Genomic DNA, 21,044 nt, shown 5'->3' with positions numbered 1-21,044 from the left:
TCCTTTCTGTCTTTTTTGTATTGGAACGAAAATACAGCCACTCCATTATTTTGGAAATATTTCTTGTTCCCAGGCTTTCTTTATTATTTGATGTATTTTAGTTCATGCCCCCTTTTTAATCAGTTCTGCATTAGATTATGTATTTTGAATGTCTTTTCAATAATTAACATACTTGGTTAACTTGGAGGATGCCGAACATAACATACTACACAAAAAAGACAAATAACCTACAGTATGGTGGAGATATATAGATTATGTGTCCTGCATTTGGCTTCACGGACCAGAAGCATTGAATACATTTCTGATGGACATCAACAATGTCAAAAGAATCCATCAAATTCACTATAGAACCAGAAAACAGTATGGAACCAGAAAACAGAAAACTTCCTTTATGCATATAAGCATATAGTACGTTCTTTAAAGGTATAATATTGCAAAACCTCTAAATTTTAAAGAACCGCTTGAATTGACATTAAATTTGGCAAACACGTAGCTAATAAGTCAAAGAAAAAAAGTGATATTGTGCCGATGTGTGCTTTTGCCTTAGGGGGAGTTTCACCCACTTTTGGGGGTGAAAACTATAAGTTCGAAATAAGTCTGGAAATGGATAATATGACTAATTCTAAGCAACTTTTGTTCTATAAAGTTTTTTCACCAAGTTAACACTTTTTGAATTATTTGCGACTGAATATGTTAAATTTTATACAAAATAACCACGTTTTCAGACGGATTTTCGCAAATAACTCAAAAATTAAGTATTTGGTCAAAAAAAAAAATTCTTATCAAAAATATAGCACGTAAAAAAGTGAAAAACATTGTGTATATATTAGGTCACTATGAGAAACAGAAACTATGTAGAAACAGAGTTATAGCTAATGAAAAATAGGTTCATATTCGTCAAATTCCAAATCGAATATTTTAACGTGCCATAATGGTAGGGGAGCCCAAGCGGAGATTTTTGCAGTTACTCGAGCGCGTCAGATTATCATATGGGGAGAAACGTGGTACCCTGCATATGTACCTCTGCCATATATTGGCTCTTAACACAGGGGAGTTCGTTTAGGGGGGCCCGAAATAAAAAATCTATCCTTAAAAATACTCGAAATTGTCAGATTAAGATAAGGTAAGTTAAGTACATGCAAAACAAAGTATATTTAAAAAATCTGTCGATTTGAGCGGGGCGTAAGGAAATTGGTAAGTCACAAAGTTTCACAAGAAAAAAGCGAATATTTCGCGAAATGAACGTCAGATTGAAACACTAAAAGCTACACGTTCAATATTTTTCAAAAATCTATCGAAAGATACCAAACATGACCCCTCACAGAGAGGGGTGATGGGTAAATTTAAAATTTTAAATACAAATCACGCAATATTTACCAAAATAAACATCAGATCGAAAAACTGCAAAATACACTTATTTAATATTTTTGAAAAATATATCGAATGGTACCAAACGCGACCCCACGCGGAGGTGGGGTGGGGGGTTACTTTAAAATCTTAAATGGGAGCCCCCATTTTTTATTGCAGATTTGGATTCTCTGCATAAAAATAAGCAACTTTTATTCGAAACATTTTTTCTAATTATGGATAGATGGCGCTATAATCGGAAAAAACGATTAATGGAAATGGAAAATTAAATTAAAAAATAGCAAGCGCCCGCTAAAATGGAAAATTTTACTTAACTTTTTTTGGTTTTAGGACCTAATAATCACAACCCAATAGGTCCCCAAAGCGCTCGAGTGACTGCACATTTAGCATACTTTGCTCCCCTACCATAACCAAAAAACGAAGCACTTTTTTGGGGAAAACTCATTTTAACTTTTTAAAGTGTTTAAAAAATGCTTATTTTTGTTTAAAAAAAAAAATTTAGCATCAAAAGTAAACAAGTTACGCTCAAAATAAAGTTGGTCCCTTTTTTGATAAGAAATCGGGAAAATCACCCCCGAATTAGCATTTCAAATGAACTTAATTGTTATCACTTTACAAGTTTTTTCCTCGCGTATGCATTGATCATATGATCTGTAAGTTTCATCGGTTCACAGTTCTTATTTTTGAAAGAGCTTTAGTTAAAAGGGCTTGAACGAGTCACTTATCACGAGTGTATGCAAATTTAGAAACACTCTTAACCAATTTTTGTCTTACAGAAAAACAAAAAAATACAAAATATTCAGAAAAGTAAAACCGACTTTTTTATTGTTTAAGATTGTTTTTATTGTTTAAGATCAAAAAAATCATTTTTTTTTCAAAATAAAAATTTTTAAAAATTTTACTTTAAAACCAAACTATTTCAAAAATAAGCACATTTAATCGATGAAACTTACAGATCATATAAACACAACATAGGTAAAGTAACTTGTGATGCGGTAACGATCATTTCATTTAAGTTGCTAATTGGGGGGTGATCTTCCTGATTTTTTTTTTGCCAAAACAAAAGGGACCAACTTTATTTTGAGCGTAACTTGCTTACATTTAATGCTAGAAATTTTTTTTATAAATACAGAAATAAAGCTTTTTCTAAAAACTTCAAAAAAGTTGTAATGTGTTTTTCTCAAGAATGCTTCATTATTTGGATATTTCACATTGAATTATTCTATTTGGAATTTTTCGAATACGAACCTATTTTTCATTAGCTATAACTCTGCTTTTGCTAGGTATAGAGACCTAATATATACACTGTTTTTTCACTTTTTTATAGGCTAAGTTTTGCTATTTTGCTAAGAATATTTTTTTCGACAAAATGCTTACGTTTTGAGTTATTTGCGAAAAACCATCTAAAAACGTGGTTATTTTGTTGAAAAATGAACATATTCACTTGCAAATAACTCGAAAAGTATTGATTTGGTGAAAAAACTCTATAGAACCAAAGTTGCTTAAAATTAGTCAGTTTATCCATATTGGGACTTATCTTGGGCATATATTTTTTCACCCCGAGATGAGGTGAAACTTACCCCCAGGGCAAAAGCACACATCGGCACCACATCACTTTTTTATTTGATATGTTAGCTATGCGTATGCCAAAGTTCATGTCAATCCAAGCGGTTCTTTAAAATTTACAGCAAAAACCGTGAAAGAATGTACTAATATGCTAATTACAAAAAAGCATATTGTTCTACTCGCTCGACATTCGTTTCGTTTAAGAAAAGATTGTCAATATTTCTTTGACTTTTCGATTTTCTAATAAATTTTGTCTTCTTTACGTTCATTGTTAGACCGTATTCTTCTTCATACTCCGCTATTCTGATAACCAAACTCTGTGAAGGTCCTCATTATTTCGGGCTAAGATGACGAAGAAGCAGGTTGTTAATGGGAACTTCATTTACTTTTATTCCGACTGTTTCATCCTCAAGGGCTTTTTCAGGATGTCTTCCGAGTAAGTATTAAAAGAAATTGGCGACAATACGCATCCCTGTCTCAAAAAAGATTCGCTGTAAGAAGAAAAATTCAAAATTACTTACGATAATACATAATATATAGTATATTAATATTTTAATACATCTATTTAAAGTAATTCATGCCAAAATTAGGACCACTTCCTATACAAGTAGGTAAAGACCAATAAACGTCTAATTTCCCTATAATGGTCAGATAATCGAGACGATGTCTATCGCGTGCTCAGGTGACCCACTTCCGCTGGTGCCGCCGTTATAATTGAGCATAAAACAGATTATCTTCAATAAAAGTATACCAGGTGTGAGAATACGAAAAAATAAGTAAATAAAACGAGATCATCAAGATAATAGCAAATTTATGTATTATTCACTTCGAGAATAATTTGTATACATGCTTGTGGGAATTTCTGAAAATTTATTTAGATTGGCCTCTAAACATGGAAACGAAATGAGTATCATTTTACTCAATAAAAGAAAACCATTATTTATGAACGCAGATTTCTTCACGTGAAAACAATCATTTGTTACTGTCATTGCACTTTCATTTATCTTCCTATCGTGATGCAGAACAAGAAATTGGTGTATATAGTATCAAACAAAAATCTAACAGTAAGTGGGTTCCGACTAATAAAGAAGAAATTCAAAAATTCTTTAATACTGTGATCTGCATTAAGGAAAGTTTATCTCCTCAGTTATTCCTAGAAATAAATGTTTATTAATTCTACCGTATCCTCTTCATCTTCTTATTTTGGCATCATAACCCTGGATGAATATTTGCCTGTCTGGTTATGTCCTTCCAATCAAATATCTCTTGTGTCCTTCTCTTCCATTGTCTTATATTCATGATTTTCAGGTCGTCTTCCACGTTATCCAACCATCTCGTTCTGGGCCTTCCTTTTTTCGTCTTCTTATCGGTTTCCATTGTAATATTGTTTTCGCTGTTTTTGCATCTTCTTGTCTGTGGACATGTCCCAGCCATGACAGTCTTTGACTTTTCACAAACTTACAATATCATATCCTCCATCCTAACCAACCTAATAACAACTTAGCCAAATGCTCAATTTGCTTACTACTGTCATTAATAAGATCGCTTAATGGCTTCACAACCAAAATATAAAATAGTAGTCTGGAACGCAAATGGCCTTTATCAACGGGCCAAAGAACTCAAAACATTCATACTTAATCAAAATATTGATATAATTTTAATTTTCGAGGGTCAAATAAACGTCAAATTGAAAGGCAGTTTATTTAGAAGTCCTCCTAAAAATTATTAATTTTTAAGGTTTTTTCTTAACTTTTTGAGTATTGCTAGTTGCATAAAGAAGTACTAAACTAGTGCTCTGTAAGAAAGTGTGAAATTTCGCGACAAGAAGTTAAATTTCAGAAAACAAGTAATATGGAAGGTATACCACCTGAACCTCCAGATAAAGAGAAATTTTATGTAGAAATGGAAGGAGATGGGATGATGGAATATGAGGAATTAAATAAAAATAGGCTAAATAATAAGGTAACAAACAAACAAAACCAAACAAGTAGCATTATTGAGGTAAGTAACAAATTTAGTTCCAATAACGATGAAACTTTGACAAATTTAAATCAAACAGATAAGTCAGGTAAGCAAAATTTAAATAAAGTAATAAATTTAAGATTAAAACATAGATATCAATTTGGAGATAATGCACCTTATATAGTACACATAGAAAATAAAAACGGTAACATTGGTCGATTACACAGGATCGGCACGGCCCGTTTGATTTTAAGTGCAGTACCTGAAATTGAAAATAATATCACACAAATTACAGTAGTTGGTAGAAATAAAATCAAGGTAGAACTAAATAATTTTGCTAGTGCTAATAAATTAATTGATTCTGAAATTCTAAAAAGCAAACAGTACGAGGCATATATTCCAACGTTTTTTACTCAAAAGAAAGGTGTTATAAAATTGGTAGATAAAGAGATAGAAGATAATGATTTATTATCATTAATTAAACCTAGATTTGGAATTAAGTTCGAAGTATTACATGTAAAAAGAATTATGCGGAAAGTGAGTCAAGATAATGGTAATACTATTTATGTAAAAACAGGAACCGTAATTGTCACTTTTAAAGGTCAGTCTATACCAAAAAATGTAATAATAGAAAAAATGATATACGAGGTGGAAAATTATACACCCAGAATAATCCAATGTTTAAAGTGTTTGAGATTTGGGCATATAAGTGCTCAATGTAGAGGAAAAGATAGGTGTGAAAGATGTGGCGAAGAACACAACAAATCTAATTGTTCCAATCCGAATAATTTACTTTGTGTATTGTGCAAAGGAAACCACAGCGCTACTGACAAGGGAGCAGATTGTACAGAAAGACAAAAACAGGAATATATTAAAAAAGTTATGAATAATGAAAATATAACATATTATGAAGCTAATAATAAATATAAAAAATATTATTCAACAGTAAGCAAAGACCAAGAAAATACTTCTAATAAATATACAATATATAAACGAAAACGATCAAGTAGTATTGATTCTAGTAGTGTAGATAAAGAAACAATGGAAGCACGCAGAAAAATTTTGCAAACACCAAAAGTACAAAGTCAGCCTTGTTATAATCTTAATAATCCCATTTATTCTACCAAAACACAAACACAAAACGATAATCAAAATAATATAGGAGAAATAATAGTAAATTTTATTTCAGCAACATTAAATCAAATTAATCACAACTTAGATAAAAAAACGTTGGAATTATTAAAAAACAATATTTCACAATTATTATTACCTCGTGATGGCTAACGTTTCATTTCTTCAATGGAATGCGAGATCAATTAAAACAAATAAGGGATATTTAGAAAAATTCTTGTATGACAATAAAATAGATATAGGATTAATATCAGAAACTTGGCTAAAAAAAAGTAATTTTATTAACTTTACTGGTTATAATGTCTTTAGGAATGATAGAGATGACGGATATGGTGGAGTAGCCATAATTTTAAAAAAATTAATTAAATTTTACAACAGTCCTACTTTTCACCAAATCAATGACATAATGTGCAATAGCATATCAATTAAAATTCAATCCGGCAAAAAGATAAACATTTATTCAATATACGTAAAACCCAATCTTAAAATCACAGTAAATGAATGGAAAAAGTTTTTTAATAGTCTAGAGAAGCCTTTTATCATTGGTGGTGATTTTAATAGCCACAATTATGTTTGGGGTTGTAGTACTGTAGACACTATAGGAAAAAATCTGTTAGAAGCTATTGAGGACTGTAATCTTGTAATTTTAAATAATGGTAAAGAGACTTTGATGCGTAGATCGAATAGCAATAATAAATCTGCAATAGATCTTACAATATGCTCAGCAAATATTAGTCATTTTTTCGATTGGGATGTTGTGGACGAGACATTAGGTTCAAACCATTTTGCTATTGTTATTAAGTCAAATATTAATGTCAATAAAGCGGAATGTGTAAATACAAAATTCCAGTGGAACATAAATAAAGCGGATTGGTCTCTTTTCTCTTCTATCACTGATAATTTCATGGAAATTGATAATAATTTAAGTTACCAACAATTTTTAAATAAATTAAATGAATATTGTAAGATATGTATACCGGAGAAGAGAACAGGGACTAATCCACGATTTAGAAAAACTTGGTGGAATGACAATTGTAAAAAGGTAATACAAGAACAAAAACTAGCCTTACGCAAGTTTAAACTACAGTCTAATATACAAAATTATATAAATTATAATAAATGTGTAGCAAAAACCAAAAAAGTTGTATTAGAGAGTAAGCGTAATGCATGGAGAAATTTTTGTAAAACTTTAAACAAAAATACACCAATTAAAGATATGTGGAATCAAGCCAAACGATTACAAAACATTTTTAAACCACAAGTAAATCCAGTGACGGAAGGAGAATGGGTTGAGGAGTTTTTAAGAAAATTATGTCCAGATAATATATTTTCAAAAATTAATGTAATGGAAAGGAAAAATTCTAACCATCCACTTTCAGTTCCATTTAGTTTCTGTGAATTAGAAATAAGCCTTAAGAATAAGAAAAATACTTCTCCAGGTATAGATAATGTACATTATATTATGTTGGCCAATTTACATCAAAAAGGAAAAGAAACACTATTAAATTTTTTTAATCAAATATGGCTATCAGAAGATATTCCAGATAACTGGAGAGAGTACCGGGTGATTCCTATTCTCAAAACAAATCGGAATCCTGATTCAGCAGAATCTTATAGAGGTATTTCATTGAGCTCCTGCATAACAAAAACACTGGAAAGAATGATAAAACTTAGGCTCGAAAGTTGGCTAGAAAAAAACAATAAATTATCACAAACACAATTTGGATTTCGAAAAAATCATTCTACTGTGGAAGCAGTGAGCCATTTGGTAACAGATATCAATTTAGCGTTTACGAAAAATTCTTCAGTAATAGCTCTTTTATTAGATGTCGAAGCAGCATACGACAACGTTAATTTAAATATACTATATAACAAAATGATACAAATAGGTCTGCCAGAATGTTTCTGTCAAAAAATAATAAAATTGTATGACTGTAGAAAAATTTATATATCGGTAAATAATAACACATTTGGTCCAAGACTAGCGATGGGTGGTTTACCTCAAGGAGGAATATTAAGCCCTTTGTTATATTTAATTTACACTTCTGATATAGAAAAAAATTTACACTCAACAAAAATTTTACAATTTGCAGATGATATAGTTATTTATCAAGAAAACATTAAAATAGAAAATGCAGTCAAATCCATTGAAGAAGGAGACAAACATATTAAAATATGGAGTGAATTACATGGACTAAATATATCTGATTCCAAAACCAAATTATGTATTTTTACAAGAAAACGAAAAGAAATACCCAATTACATCTTAATAAACAATATATCCTATCCTGTACAAAGTTATGTTAAATATTTGGGTATTACTCTGGATAGACAGCTTCTCTGGAAAGAACATATAGACCATATAGTTAAAAAAACAGAAAAAGGAATAAACCTTCTTCGATTCGTATGACACTTACGTTGGGGAGCAGATCCAAATATTTCATTGTTGTTATTTAAAAATAATATAAGAGCTATATTCGACTACGGATCAATATTATACAGTGACGCATCACAGTGTCATTTAAGTAAAATAGACAAAATCATTAATAAATCCCTTAGATTGTGTATAGGAGCCCTAAGAAGTACACCGATAAATAATCTACAAGTTGAATGCTGTGAAATACCGATGGATATAAGACGAAAAAAACTTGGCATCAGCCTTTTAGTTAGATTGTATGAAAAAAAGGCAATTTTAATTTCCAAAATACATCAACTGTTTTTAGCAGACTTGACAGAAAAATATTGGATAAAAAAGAAAACTCTAAATATAGTAGATTTATATTCAAAAATGATAATATATGATAAACAACTTTATAAATATGACATACACCCAAATTATAATATCGACTTTAATACTATGGAACAAGTTCAGGTATGCTTTTTAAGGGACTATAGCAATTTGCCTCTATCTTTAAGAAAATTAGTGTTTATCTCAGACAGTTCACAAATGTTCAAAGATTGTTTTATGCTATATACAGATGCATCAAAAAATATTGAAGGTGTGGGGTGTGCCTATTGGGATAGCAGTAATAAAATTAGTAAAATGTTTAAACTAAATTCTATTATGAGTATATACACAGCTGAATTAATAGCGATAATGGAAGCACTAAAATATTTATCTAATATAAATCATTCAAAGTTTATAATTTTTAGTGACAGTAAAAGTTCTCTTAGTAAAATTAGTGCTATAAATCCTAAATCAAAAGTGAACTACATTGAATTATATATCATAAATAAAATTATAGAACTTCAGCAACAAGGAAAGTCTGTTAAATTGGCATGGGTTAAAAGCCACTGTGGAATAACTGGAAATGAAATGGTAGATGAATTGGCTAAAAACGCGGTGACACAAGGAGTATTAACCCATTATCTTTGTACGCCAAAAGATATTGAATCAAATTTATTCAAGGAGATTAAGAAAGAATGGAAAGAAAGGTATATTGATGAAAACGCAAATACAGGAAACCACTACAGATCCATCAGAAACTATATAACGGATAAACCTTGGTTTTCTAAAATGGAGTCGACAAAAGATATGACAAGAACCATATGCAGAATGAGATTTGACCACTGTCTTACTCCATCATATTTATTTAAAATTAATATAGCTGATAGTCCACAATGTATTTGTGGACAGTTGGGCAATCTACAACACAAAATTTTGACATGTTCTCTTATCTCTAATAAAGTTAATATGTTTTTAAATTCACTGTATTCTTTGACTGATGTCCACCATCCCGTTAATTTAAATTATTTATTAACATTAGAAAATAATGAGTTGGTATACCGACTATTGTATAAACATATTTTAGATATTAAGCTTAAATTGTAATTGTAAAATATAGAGTAAGTATTTCTTGTAAATTGTTATGTTAAAAGATAAAGAAAAGAAAAGAAAAAAAAGAAAAAGAAAAGAAATATAAAAAAAAATAAAAAAAAAAACAAAAAAAAAAGAAAAAAAAATATAAAAAAGATATATAAAAAAAAAATAGAAAAAATATATAATAATTAAAAAAATATAAAAAAAATATGTAGATAAAAATGAATGACGAACTTGGACAGTCCATAGTAAAATAGCTTTCGAATGAAGTAGAGGGCTAAAGAAGAATGTTGCAGTTTTTGCTGTGGAACTCTGAGAACATCATTTAGAAAAAAATAAATAAAAAAAAATATATAAAAAATTATTAAAAAAAAATACAAAAATAATTATTTATTAGTAGAATTGTTTATTATATTAGTATTAGTTTTAGGATAAGATACGAAAAAATGACTAATAAAATAAAAAATAGTAAAATTGGCGAATGGATTTAGTGTCCGCAGTCATATAAACCCAAACAAACAACATAATTTTCGAGACTCACTTTACAGACAAACACTACATGCGGATTCCCAGCTACAAGTTGTATCATACACAACACCCAGACGGTAGATCTCACGGTGGAAGCGCCATAATTATACGTGATTCTATTAAACACTCCGAAAGGGAAAAATATAACAAAGACTACCTGCAAGCAACCAGCTTAACAATCGAGGAAGCACACGGCCCAATAACAATATCTGCCTTATACTGCCCACCTAAACATGCCGTTAAAAAAGAACATTTCCTAGAATATTTCAACACTCTACGGAACAAATTCATTGTAGGTGGAGATTATAATTCAAAACATCCGATGTGGAGCTCTAGACTAACAACACCAAGAGGAAGAGAATTAGCTAAAGCAATGTTAGAAAATAACCCGCAACAAATCTCGACTGGCGAACCAACTTATTGGCCGTCTGACTTAAACAAAATACCTGATGCTATTGATTTCTGCATCACAAAAGGCATTGATACCAAAAAATGTAAAGCTGAATCATGCTTCGATTTATCATCAGACCACTCACCGTTTATAATAACAATCTTCGAAAAAATCTTAAACAAAGTACATCAACCAACTTTGCATAACACCAAGACTAACTGGTCCCAATTTAGAGAAAAACTAGACGGCCTGATCTCACTAAATATGTCCTTAAAAAATGAACTCCAACTAGAATCAGCTGTAGATAACCTAACAAAAAGCATACAAATTGCTGCATGGTATGCGACTCCCAGCTACGAACCATATCTAAACAGAAATAATGTGTCTCCCACAATTAAACAAAAAATTTTAGAAAAACGACAATTACGTAAAAATTGGCGACAGTCAAGAACGGCAGAAAATAAGAAAAAACTTAACAAAGCAACAAATAAATTAAAGGAATTAATACATGAAGAAGAAAACCATGGAATACAAGAATATTTAGAAAATTTAACACCAACTCAAGCTACAGATAACTCACTTTGAGGCTAACACCTGGGCTAGGAACGACAAAGAAAAAGCAGATCTTTTTACCAAACACCTTCAAAAAGTATTCACGCCATACCCTTCTACAGTATCTACAGAGGAAGAAACAGAACTAACCAGATTCCTAACAGCACCGTTTCAAATGGATCTGCCCCCACACGAAATTTACAGTCAACCAAGTAAAACAAACAATAAATGAAGTCAACATCAAAAAAGCCCCTGGATTTGACCCAATCTCTGGCAAGATTCTAAAAGAAGTCTCGGATAAGTGCATAAAACTAATGACCTTTATATTTAATGCAATCCTGCGCCTAAACTACTTCCCTAGTTCATGGAAAGTGGCACAAATCCTAATGATCCTTAAACCCGGAAAAAGACCGGAAAATGCATCTTCATACCGGCCTATAAGCCTTTTGCCTATGATTAGTAAAGTCTTTGAAAAAATGTAAGTAAAATGGTTAAAAACAATAATAGACGAACATAAAATAATTCCGGAACATCAATTCGGTTTCCGAGACAAACACGGAACCATAGAACAAGTGCATAGGCTTGTCAACCAAATAAACAAGGATTTTAACGCCAAAAGATACTGTTCTGCTGCTTTCCTTGACATATTTTAGGCTTTTGACAAGGTATGACACATAGGACTACAAATAAAATTAAAGGAGCTCCTACCCTATCCTCACTTCCAGCTCTTAAAATCCTACATAGAAAATAGACACTTCCTGGTGAAGCATGGTGCATCCGAGCGCACTAAGATATATCCTATTCACTCAGGCATCCCACAAGGCAGCGTTCTCGGCCCAATTCTATATCTTTTATACACAGCGGACATTCCAACATCTAGTACAACTACTGTTGCAACGTATGCAGATGACACTGCTATCCTGGCATCCCACACAGATCCATCAACAGCATCAAGGAATCTTCAATCAAACCTAAATAGAATTCAGCAATGGATGAAAGTATGGCGCATCAAATCTAATGGAACTAAGTCAATACATGTTACATTCACACTACGTAGAGAAACATGCCCCTTTGTATATATTGATAATTGTTTAATTCCTCAATCCGAGGACGCTAAATATCTTGGCATGCACTTGGATCGACATCTAACTTGGAAAAAACATATTTTTAACAAACGAAAACAGCTTGGACTTAAATTGAGAAATATGTATTGGCTCATTGGACGCAATTCAAAACTATATTTGGATAACAAAATTTTACTCTACAAATCCATCCTCAAGCCCATATGGACTTATGGGATTCAGCTATGGGGCACTGCTAGCGTCTCCAATACAAACATCTTACCGAGATTCCAAAACAAGGTGCTGCGTGCCATAGTCAATGCGCCATACTATGTATCCAACGAGGTGATTCAACACGACATCCCCCTAGAATCCGTGAAAGAAGCCATACAACGTTTTAGTGCTAAATACTGTGAACGAGTGCTAGTGCATCCTAATGCGTTTGCTCGACAACTAAATGTGCGGGACGTTTTTGAAGTGCGTAGACTAAAAAGGCAATTGCCGTCCGACTTGTCCAACTGAACATAATAAGTGTATTCAAACTAATAAAATTTTAATTTTAGAATTGTAAAGAGGTTACTCACTGGAGTAACTCTCTACATGTCTGTGTTTTTTACCATAACAAATGCTTAATGCCCAATGGGCAGATTGTTGTACTCAATGGAGTTAATAAAAAATATCCTCCATTCATTTCATCAACCTCATCGTTTTTCCTTATTCTCCATGTATCGTCTTCCTATTGCCCCGGGCCAAATATATTTTTCAGTATCTTTCTCTCGAATGTGCTCAGTTGAGCTTCATCTTTTTTTTTGTATCATTCAGGTTTCACAACCATAGGTTACTACGATCTAATCAATATTCTGTTTCATTTTGGTTCTTTAGTCTAATAATTTCGATGTCATCAATCTTTTATTAGCATAGTATGTACGATTCCCACTGGAAATACGTGAATTAATTTCGCTACTTACTGAATTCTACTTATTGATTTCTCAGCCCAAATTAGTCCATTCTTTCACGGTTTTTGCTCTAAATTTTAAAGAACTGCTTGGATTAACATGAAATTTGGCATCCGCATAGCTTACATGTCAAAGAAAAAAAGTGATATTGTGCCGATGTGTGCTTTTGCCCTGGGGGTGACTTTCAACCCCTCTTGGGGATGAAAAAATATATGTCCAAAACAAGTCCGGAAATGGGTAAACTGACTAATTTTAAGTAACTTTTGTTCTATAGAGCTTTTCGCCAAGTCAACACTTTTTGAGTTATTTGCGAGTGAATATGTTCATTTTTCAACAAAATAACCACATTTTTAGACGGTTTTTCGCAAATAACTCAAAAAGTAAGTATTTTGTCGAAAAAAACGTTATTAGCAAAAATATAGCCTATAAAAAAGTAAAAAAAATGGTGGACGCGTTAGGTCTCTGGATCTCGTAGAACCAAAGTTATAGCCAATGAAAAATAGATTCATATTCACCAAATTTCAAATAGAATATTTCGACGTGAAATATCCAAAAAATTAAGCACTTTTTGGGGAAAACCCAATATAACTTTTTTAAAGTATTTAAAAAAAGCTTTATTTCTGTTTTTACGAAAAGTTTCTAGCATTAAATTTAAGCAAGTTACGCTCAAGATAAAGTTGGTCCCTTTTGTTTTTGCAAAAAAAAAATCGGGAAGACCACCCCCTAATTAGCAACTTAAATGAAATTAATCGTTGCCGCTCCACGAATTATTTTACTTATATTGTGTTTATATGATCTGTAAGTTTCATCGATTCAAAGTGCTTATTTTTGAAAAAATTTGGTTTCAAAGTAAAATTTTTAAAAATTTAAATTTTGAAAAATATGCATAACTTAAAAATTGTTAGAGATACCAAAAATCTCGAAAAACAAAAAAAGTCAGATTTGCTTTTCTAAATATCATGTATTTTTTTGTTTTTCTGTTAGACAAAAATTGATCAAGATTTGGTGTTTCTAAATTTGCATACATTCGTGATCAGTGATTCGTTCAACCCCTTTTAACTACAGCACTTTCAATAATAAGGACTTTGAACCGATGAAACTTACAGATCATATAAACAATATATACACGAGTAAAGAAACTTGTGAAGTCGTTACGATTAAGTTCATTTAAGATACTAATTAGGGGGTGATTTTCTCGATTTTTTTACCAAAACCAAAAGGGACTAAATTTATTTTGAGCGTAACTTGTTTAATTTTGATGCTAGAAATTTTTTTATAAAACAAAAATGAAGCTTTTTTTAAACACTTTAAATAAGTTGTAATGAGTTTTTCCCGAAATGTGCTTCATTTTTGGTTATTTCACGTTAAAGCATTCCATCTGGAATTTGACGAATATGAACCTATTTTTCATTAGCTATAACTCTGCTTCTACTAAATAAAAAGACGTGATATATACACTATTTTTTTAAATTTTTTATAGGCTATATTTTTGCCAAGAATGCTTTTTCGACAAAATACTTACTATTTGAGTTATTTGCGAAAAACTGTCTAAAAGCGTGGTTATTTTGTTGAAAAAAATGAACATATTCACTGCCAAATAACTCGAAAAGTATTGACTTAGTGAAAAAACTCTATAGAACAAAAGTTACTTAAAATTAGCCAGTTTACCCATTTCCTGACTTTGTTTGGACGAATATTTTTTAACCCCCAAGAGGAGGTGAAAACCACCCCCAGGGCAAAAGCACATATCGGCACAATATCACTTTTTTTCTTTGACTGTGTGTATGCCAAATTTCATGTCAATCCAAGCGGTTCTTTAAAATTTAGAGGTTTTGCAATATTTTACCATTAAAGAATGGACTAAATATGTGATTAGTACTTACAATACCGGGATTCCGTTTTAGTAAATTTTGAAATTTTGAATACATTATTCTTCTAAGAATTCACATCAAATTGAATTGGTGGGACGAAAAAAGTCAACAATTTCTAGAGTGTAATACTAATACCACATCCAAAACGCACGCATTTTAAATCGTGGTATACTTATAGTTCTACGAAAACTCAAACTGTGGATTTTTTTCGTTTCTGTATTTTAATTATTACCTTCTGAAAAGACAATTCAAAAACAATAACAACTTATGTATACACACAATACACAATAAAATGATGATATTAAAGTTCTATATTTAAAAAAATGGCCCGATTTTCATTGAAAAGTCCCGGATTTCAGATATTTTTTCTGCCTTGCCCCGAATTCGACTGAATTGGTGTTAGCCGCACTACACATACCGAGCCGAGTATGGGGGCATCCATAAACTACGTCGTAAAAAATTTGGACTTTTTAATACACTCCCCCCCTCCGTCGTAATTCGTCGTTTACAGACGAACCCCCCCCCCCCCCATGTCGACGTCGTCATTGCAGTTCACGACCCCCCCTTTCAGTGATTTAAAAAAATTCAATGTTATTTCTGTTTTTTTTAATCAACCTTGAAACTTTATTTGCGAATGTATCATAACAAGATCAATTAAGGGGGTAGGCGCAAAATCTTGGTCCAATGCTACTTAAATGCATTCTTTTTTCGAATCCTGAGAAAACTAATAAATATATTTGAAAAGTATAAACGCAGAATGAAAAATTACATTATTACCGAGGGCTGAAAATCCCTTAAAATAAACAAAAGGTTTCTTTTGAATGGAATTTTTGAACTTAAAAATCAGACTAAATATTATCTTTTTTTATCCCTGTAACTTATTAAAATAAACATTATAGATGTTTTCAGAAACTTTTGACCCTCGGTAATAATGTAATCTCTCAATCTGCGTTTAAATTTTTCAAAAGTTTTTATTAGTTTTCTGAGTATTCGAAAAAAATGAATGCATTTAAATAGCATTGGACCAAGATTTTGCGTATAAACCTTCTCTAAGTATAAATACGACTTACTAACTAAATAGAACACAATATTTTATTTCCATTCATTCTTTCAGAACTATTTTTTCACACACAGTATGCAGCACATAAATGAACTAACAATTTAATATTGTTTGCTTCAAGACGTTGTTCTGTATAACATATAGAAGCGCTTGTTTAAACCCAAAGAACAATGTCTTATTGTTTGTTGTCCTGTACAAAAGTGCTACCTAATATTATTTTAAGGCTGTGACTGATAAAAACGAAATGTATGCGATAAAAGTATCTAGAAGAGAATTCTTTTTAATTTTAATAAAGGTGTATTTATTAGTAAACGTTTTGTTTTATTTTCAATTTCATTTTAAAAACTATACGTTTTATATGAATATCTGATACTTTAATGCTGGTAAAACCTAGTAATAAATTATATTTATAGAGGCAATAGCGACAAATTTAAATATACCAATATATTAAACGACGTCGAACGTGCACTCATACCCCCCACCCCCCCTGTCGTATTTCGTCGAAATAAGCAAGCCCCCCGTCCCTCTTCGCAACGACGTAGTTTATGGATGTCCCCTATGACATCATCGAGAAGCGGAGGTGTCGGCAATATAAAGCGATTGTTTATGTTTTACGTCTACTACCCTATAAATAGGTCTCGTTTATACAAATACATAAAGTGTGTAACACAAAAATTATTAGGTAAATAGTTTGGATTAGATTGTTTAAGTTTGCAAATCAGCTGTAGTGTTTACAAGGAAAAATTATAGATATTTTATATTTTCAATTTTATTATTCATTCCGATTTGTCTTGTGGTGTGTGGATTACGTGCACTTGTTTTCTGGTTTAATTTTTAAAAAATTATCTACTCTGTGATGTAAGCAATCCGCTATAGAAATAAATAAATATTCTACCAGATTCTGGTGTTACCAGAGAAGGTTTTTCATTGTTCTTAGTTTTTAATCTGGTAGGATATAAAATGGTATTTTAAATATCATTTTGTGTGCTATTCGATTAAAACCTTAAATCAAAAATGAATAACCACTTTCAATTTCGTTGCAAAACGAAAATACAGCCGCATCATACTCTAGTCTAGGGATTCCAATCCCGCAGCCTGAGTTCAATCTCGGTATTTGCGGGACTAAGAATTTTCAATCCCGCGGGATCTCGGTATTTGTGGGATCCCGCATATTGACAATAGTCATATTTATATAAGTCAAATAAAACAATAAATTAATCAACTAACTCCATATTTATTTAAGTGTTACTATTAGTATGAGATCAAAACTGTTTTTTCCTTACAAAAAACAGTAACAAATACAGGAAAAACAAAAAATCTATCTTCAAAAAATACACCAACAAAATTTAGAAAAATAACCAAAAAAACCATTTTCAACTGAAAATTAATATAGTTTACTAATTTGGTTGCTATATTGCTTAGCTATAAGTTACTATTATTTAGCTTAGCTAAAGCTTTCAATTGAAAATGTTTGCAAAGGAAACACAACATATTGGATAGTATGAATAAAAACGGAGTATAAACTCCAAGTACGTTCTAATGAGTATGAGCATAAAGTTTAAATTTATACTACATTTCATATAAATAAAAATATGTTGATGTGATGAGTTTCTACTCACCGTACATAAAAGTAGATACTACCACATGGAGTATGTACTCCAAAATTTGGAGTATATACTACATTTTTATTTTTATTCATACGAGCCTATATCTAAATCTAAACTGTCATCTGCCAAAATCCTGCGTATTTTAGACACAATATAGCCAGCAGCAGAAAATGCCCATTCGGCTTCTATACGTCGACGGTATTCCTTTTTAGGCTTTATATGAAAATGTAAGATATTTTCCCATTGACTCACCAGATTCATAGAGTCATTTCTATTTTAATAATGGACTCAAGTGTATTAGCTCGAGATGGCGACGGGCAAAGTAAATACATTACATGCTGACGATATAGTTAATTCTAACTCCTGTTGCAATGTAAGATCAAGATCGGAACCCGATGATGGAACCTCTACATTGTTTCTCACGTGTTTCTTACTTGATCAGCCTCTTCGTCATCATTGCTCTCAGATCAATTTAAAGGGTTGAAGTTCATTCCCGTTACAAAATCATTAATTTCTTTTCGAAGTAAACTTTTCGGTGGGAGATGAACAGTTTCATCGTCACACGACACTTGGTAACTATGAGGCTTTTGGAGATAAATCAGTAGTGCAGTCACATTTCTATGTCGTTGTAAAATACGGCGCAAAGACATTTTTTTGATAATTTTGAGCGTAACTACAGCAGTAATGTACGCTTTTTCAGTCCCGCAAATCCCGCGGATCCCGCACCTGTAATCCCGCATCACGCGGGATTGGAAAATGACGGTATTGCGGGATTGGAAGCCCTATTCTAGTCCAATCAGAGAGTGCAGCAAGCACCTCTACCGGTTTCGAAACTTATTAGTCTCTCATCAGGAGGCACATATGCTGCTCTCTCCGATCCAACCAAAACAAACCCCGGCGTGCAGTCACGGATTGCAACGAACGAAATGGCATAGATGCCCTAGCGGCAACTGCTAATAAGTTTCTAAACCGGTAGAGGTGCTTGCTGCACTCTCTGATTGGGCTAGAATATGATGCTGCTGTATTTTCGTTTTGCAACGAAATTGAAAGTGGCTATTCATTTTTGATTTATATGTTTACTCTGATTGGAGTACGAAGGAAACCATTCTCGTTGGAACTTTATCACGTTGAGCAGATGGGACGTGAATTATAAATTGTAAAATTCCCTCATCTTCCTTAGTCTCAGCATCCGTATGGCTTGCAAATTGTAGAAGCCTCGGAGATGTAACCAGAGAAGGTTCCCATTGTTTTCAGTCTGGTGGGATATAGAGTAACATTATGTTGTTTAAATGTCATTAGAGTGAAAACTTAGTCTTTTGCTAGCAGCTGCCGCTAGGGCCTCTATGCCATTTCGTTCGTTGCAATCCGTGACTGCACGCTGGGGTTTGTTTTGGTTGGATCGGAGAGAGCAGCATATGTGCCTCCTGATGAGAGACTAATAAGTTTCGAAACCGGTAGAGATGCTTGCTGCACTCTCTGATTGGACTAGAATATGATGCGGCTGTATTTTCGTTTTGCAACGAAATTAAAAGTGGCTATTCATTTTTGATTTACATGTTTACTCTGATTGGAGTACGAGGGAAACCATTCTCGTTGGAACTTTACCGCGCTGAGCAGATGGTACGTGAATTATAAATTGTAAAATTCCCTCATCTTCCTTAGTCTCAGCATCCGTATGGCTTGCAAATTGTAGAAGCCTCGGAGGTGTAACCAGAGAAGGTTCCCATTGTTTTCAGTCTGGTGGGATATAGAGTAACATTATAATGTTGTTTTATATGCCATTAGAGTGAAAACTTAGTCCTTAGTCTTAAAAACTTAAACTTTTTTTCTAGCAGATGTCTCTAGGACATACTTGTCATTTCGTTCGTTGCCATCCGGGACGGCACGAGGAGTATTATTCTGGTTCATTCAGAGAGAAGAGCATATGCGTCTCCTGATGAGTGGCTAAGAAGCTGCGAAACCGGTAGAGATTATTGGTGTACTCTCTGATTGAACTAGAAATGTAATGCGACTGCGGTTTCGGGTTGTAACGAAATTGAAAATGTTTATTCATTTTTAAATAAATATTCATCTTTTCAGTTACCGAAATTCAGTGCACATTCGCCATAAGCAACAGTGTGGGCTCTAGAGATTCCATAATAGCTAAGTTGAGGAAACCAGATGGATTCAAAGGACATCCGCTCTTCGCTGATGATCGGGGAGTAGACGCGGAATCAGATTCTTCATGTCAGATTAGACAGGACCCCAATGACACAACGGGCCTAAAATATATTCTGAAGATTTTGGATTTTAGTCGGTGTGGAGTGCTGAAAAGAAATGTAAGTAGGCCGTCAAATAAATCTTAAGATTATGTGGTTTAAACGAGGTGTATCTGTACATAAAGAAGTTAAAATAGAATAGTATCTATAAATCTGTAAAATATTTAAAGCCAAGGGTTATTTAAAAGAATCTTACGCATTAACCTAATTAAAAATGAATTTTTATGAATTATGTTAAAGCTATTTATATAGGGTGTGACAGGGAAAACGAAACAGTTCGAATACCTTCAACATACATTTTTTTCACAAAAAGGTGTAGGTTTTTATTTGAAGGGTGAGATCTTTCCATTATATCTTTATTTATTCCTCTCGCCTCTACCCCACTATCACCAATCCAATTTAAATAGGGAAAGTACTTACTAATTTTGATAACTAAATGAAAAGATAATTTATATGTGAAATTACTTTTAGAATAAAAGATAACTTACTACGCCTTTGGTCTTGGGAAAAAAAATACATAAACTTTTATGGTGGAAATCAGGTGGAGTGTCACGACGAGACAGAGTTAGAAAAAAACAAACAAAAGAAATAAGTGGAACCGAAATCAAAATCGTAGAAGAACAATAACAATTTAGATGGTATAGATATGTAGTTCGAATGGAAGATTTGTGACTTCCGAAAGCTTCGTGAAATTGCAAATTAGTCAAGAGGAGAAAAACTGGAAGATCCAAAACAAGCTGAGGATAGATGGATTCAATGAGGTGGCGTTTGACCTATTCCACTGCGACATTTTTAGACCTCTTGTGGTCCTCTAGTCCTAGATTACATTCTCTAACCTTTTTAAAAGGCCTAATAACTTCGAGACTGAACCTTCCATGTAGCTCTTTGCCGGAATCCAAAGAATCTGCGTAGG

General features: G+C 32.3%; 1 protein-coding gene across 1 annotated transcript in view; it reads left to right on the top strand.

Moving 5' to 3' along the window:
* LOC114327280 (uncharacterized) overlaps positions 1–21,044 on the top strand; it is a 198,457-nt gene that overhangs the window by 120,748 nt on the left and 56,665 nt on the right. The window contains exon 3 of the mRNA XM_050646622.1: positions 19,953–20,191. Within this exon, the coding sequence (XP_050502579.1) occupies positions 19,953–20,191 (239 nt within the window). The remainder of the gene's footprint in view (positions 1–19,952; positions 20,192–21,044) is intronic.

The sequence above is a fragment of the Diabrotica virgifera genome, chromosome 3 (assembly GCF_917563875.1).
Source record: "Diabrotica virgifera virgifera chromosome 3, PGI_DIABVI_V3a".
NCBI classification, from domain to species: domain Eukaryota; kingdom Metazoa; phylum Arthropoda; class Insecta; order Coleoptera; family Chrysomelidae; genus Diabrotica; species Diabrotica virgifera.
The sequence above is the reverse complement of the archived record's forward strand: the minus strand, read 5'-3'. Positions and strand labels throughout refer to the sequence as shown.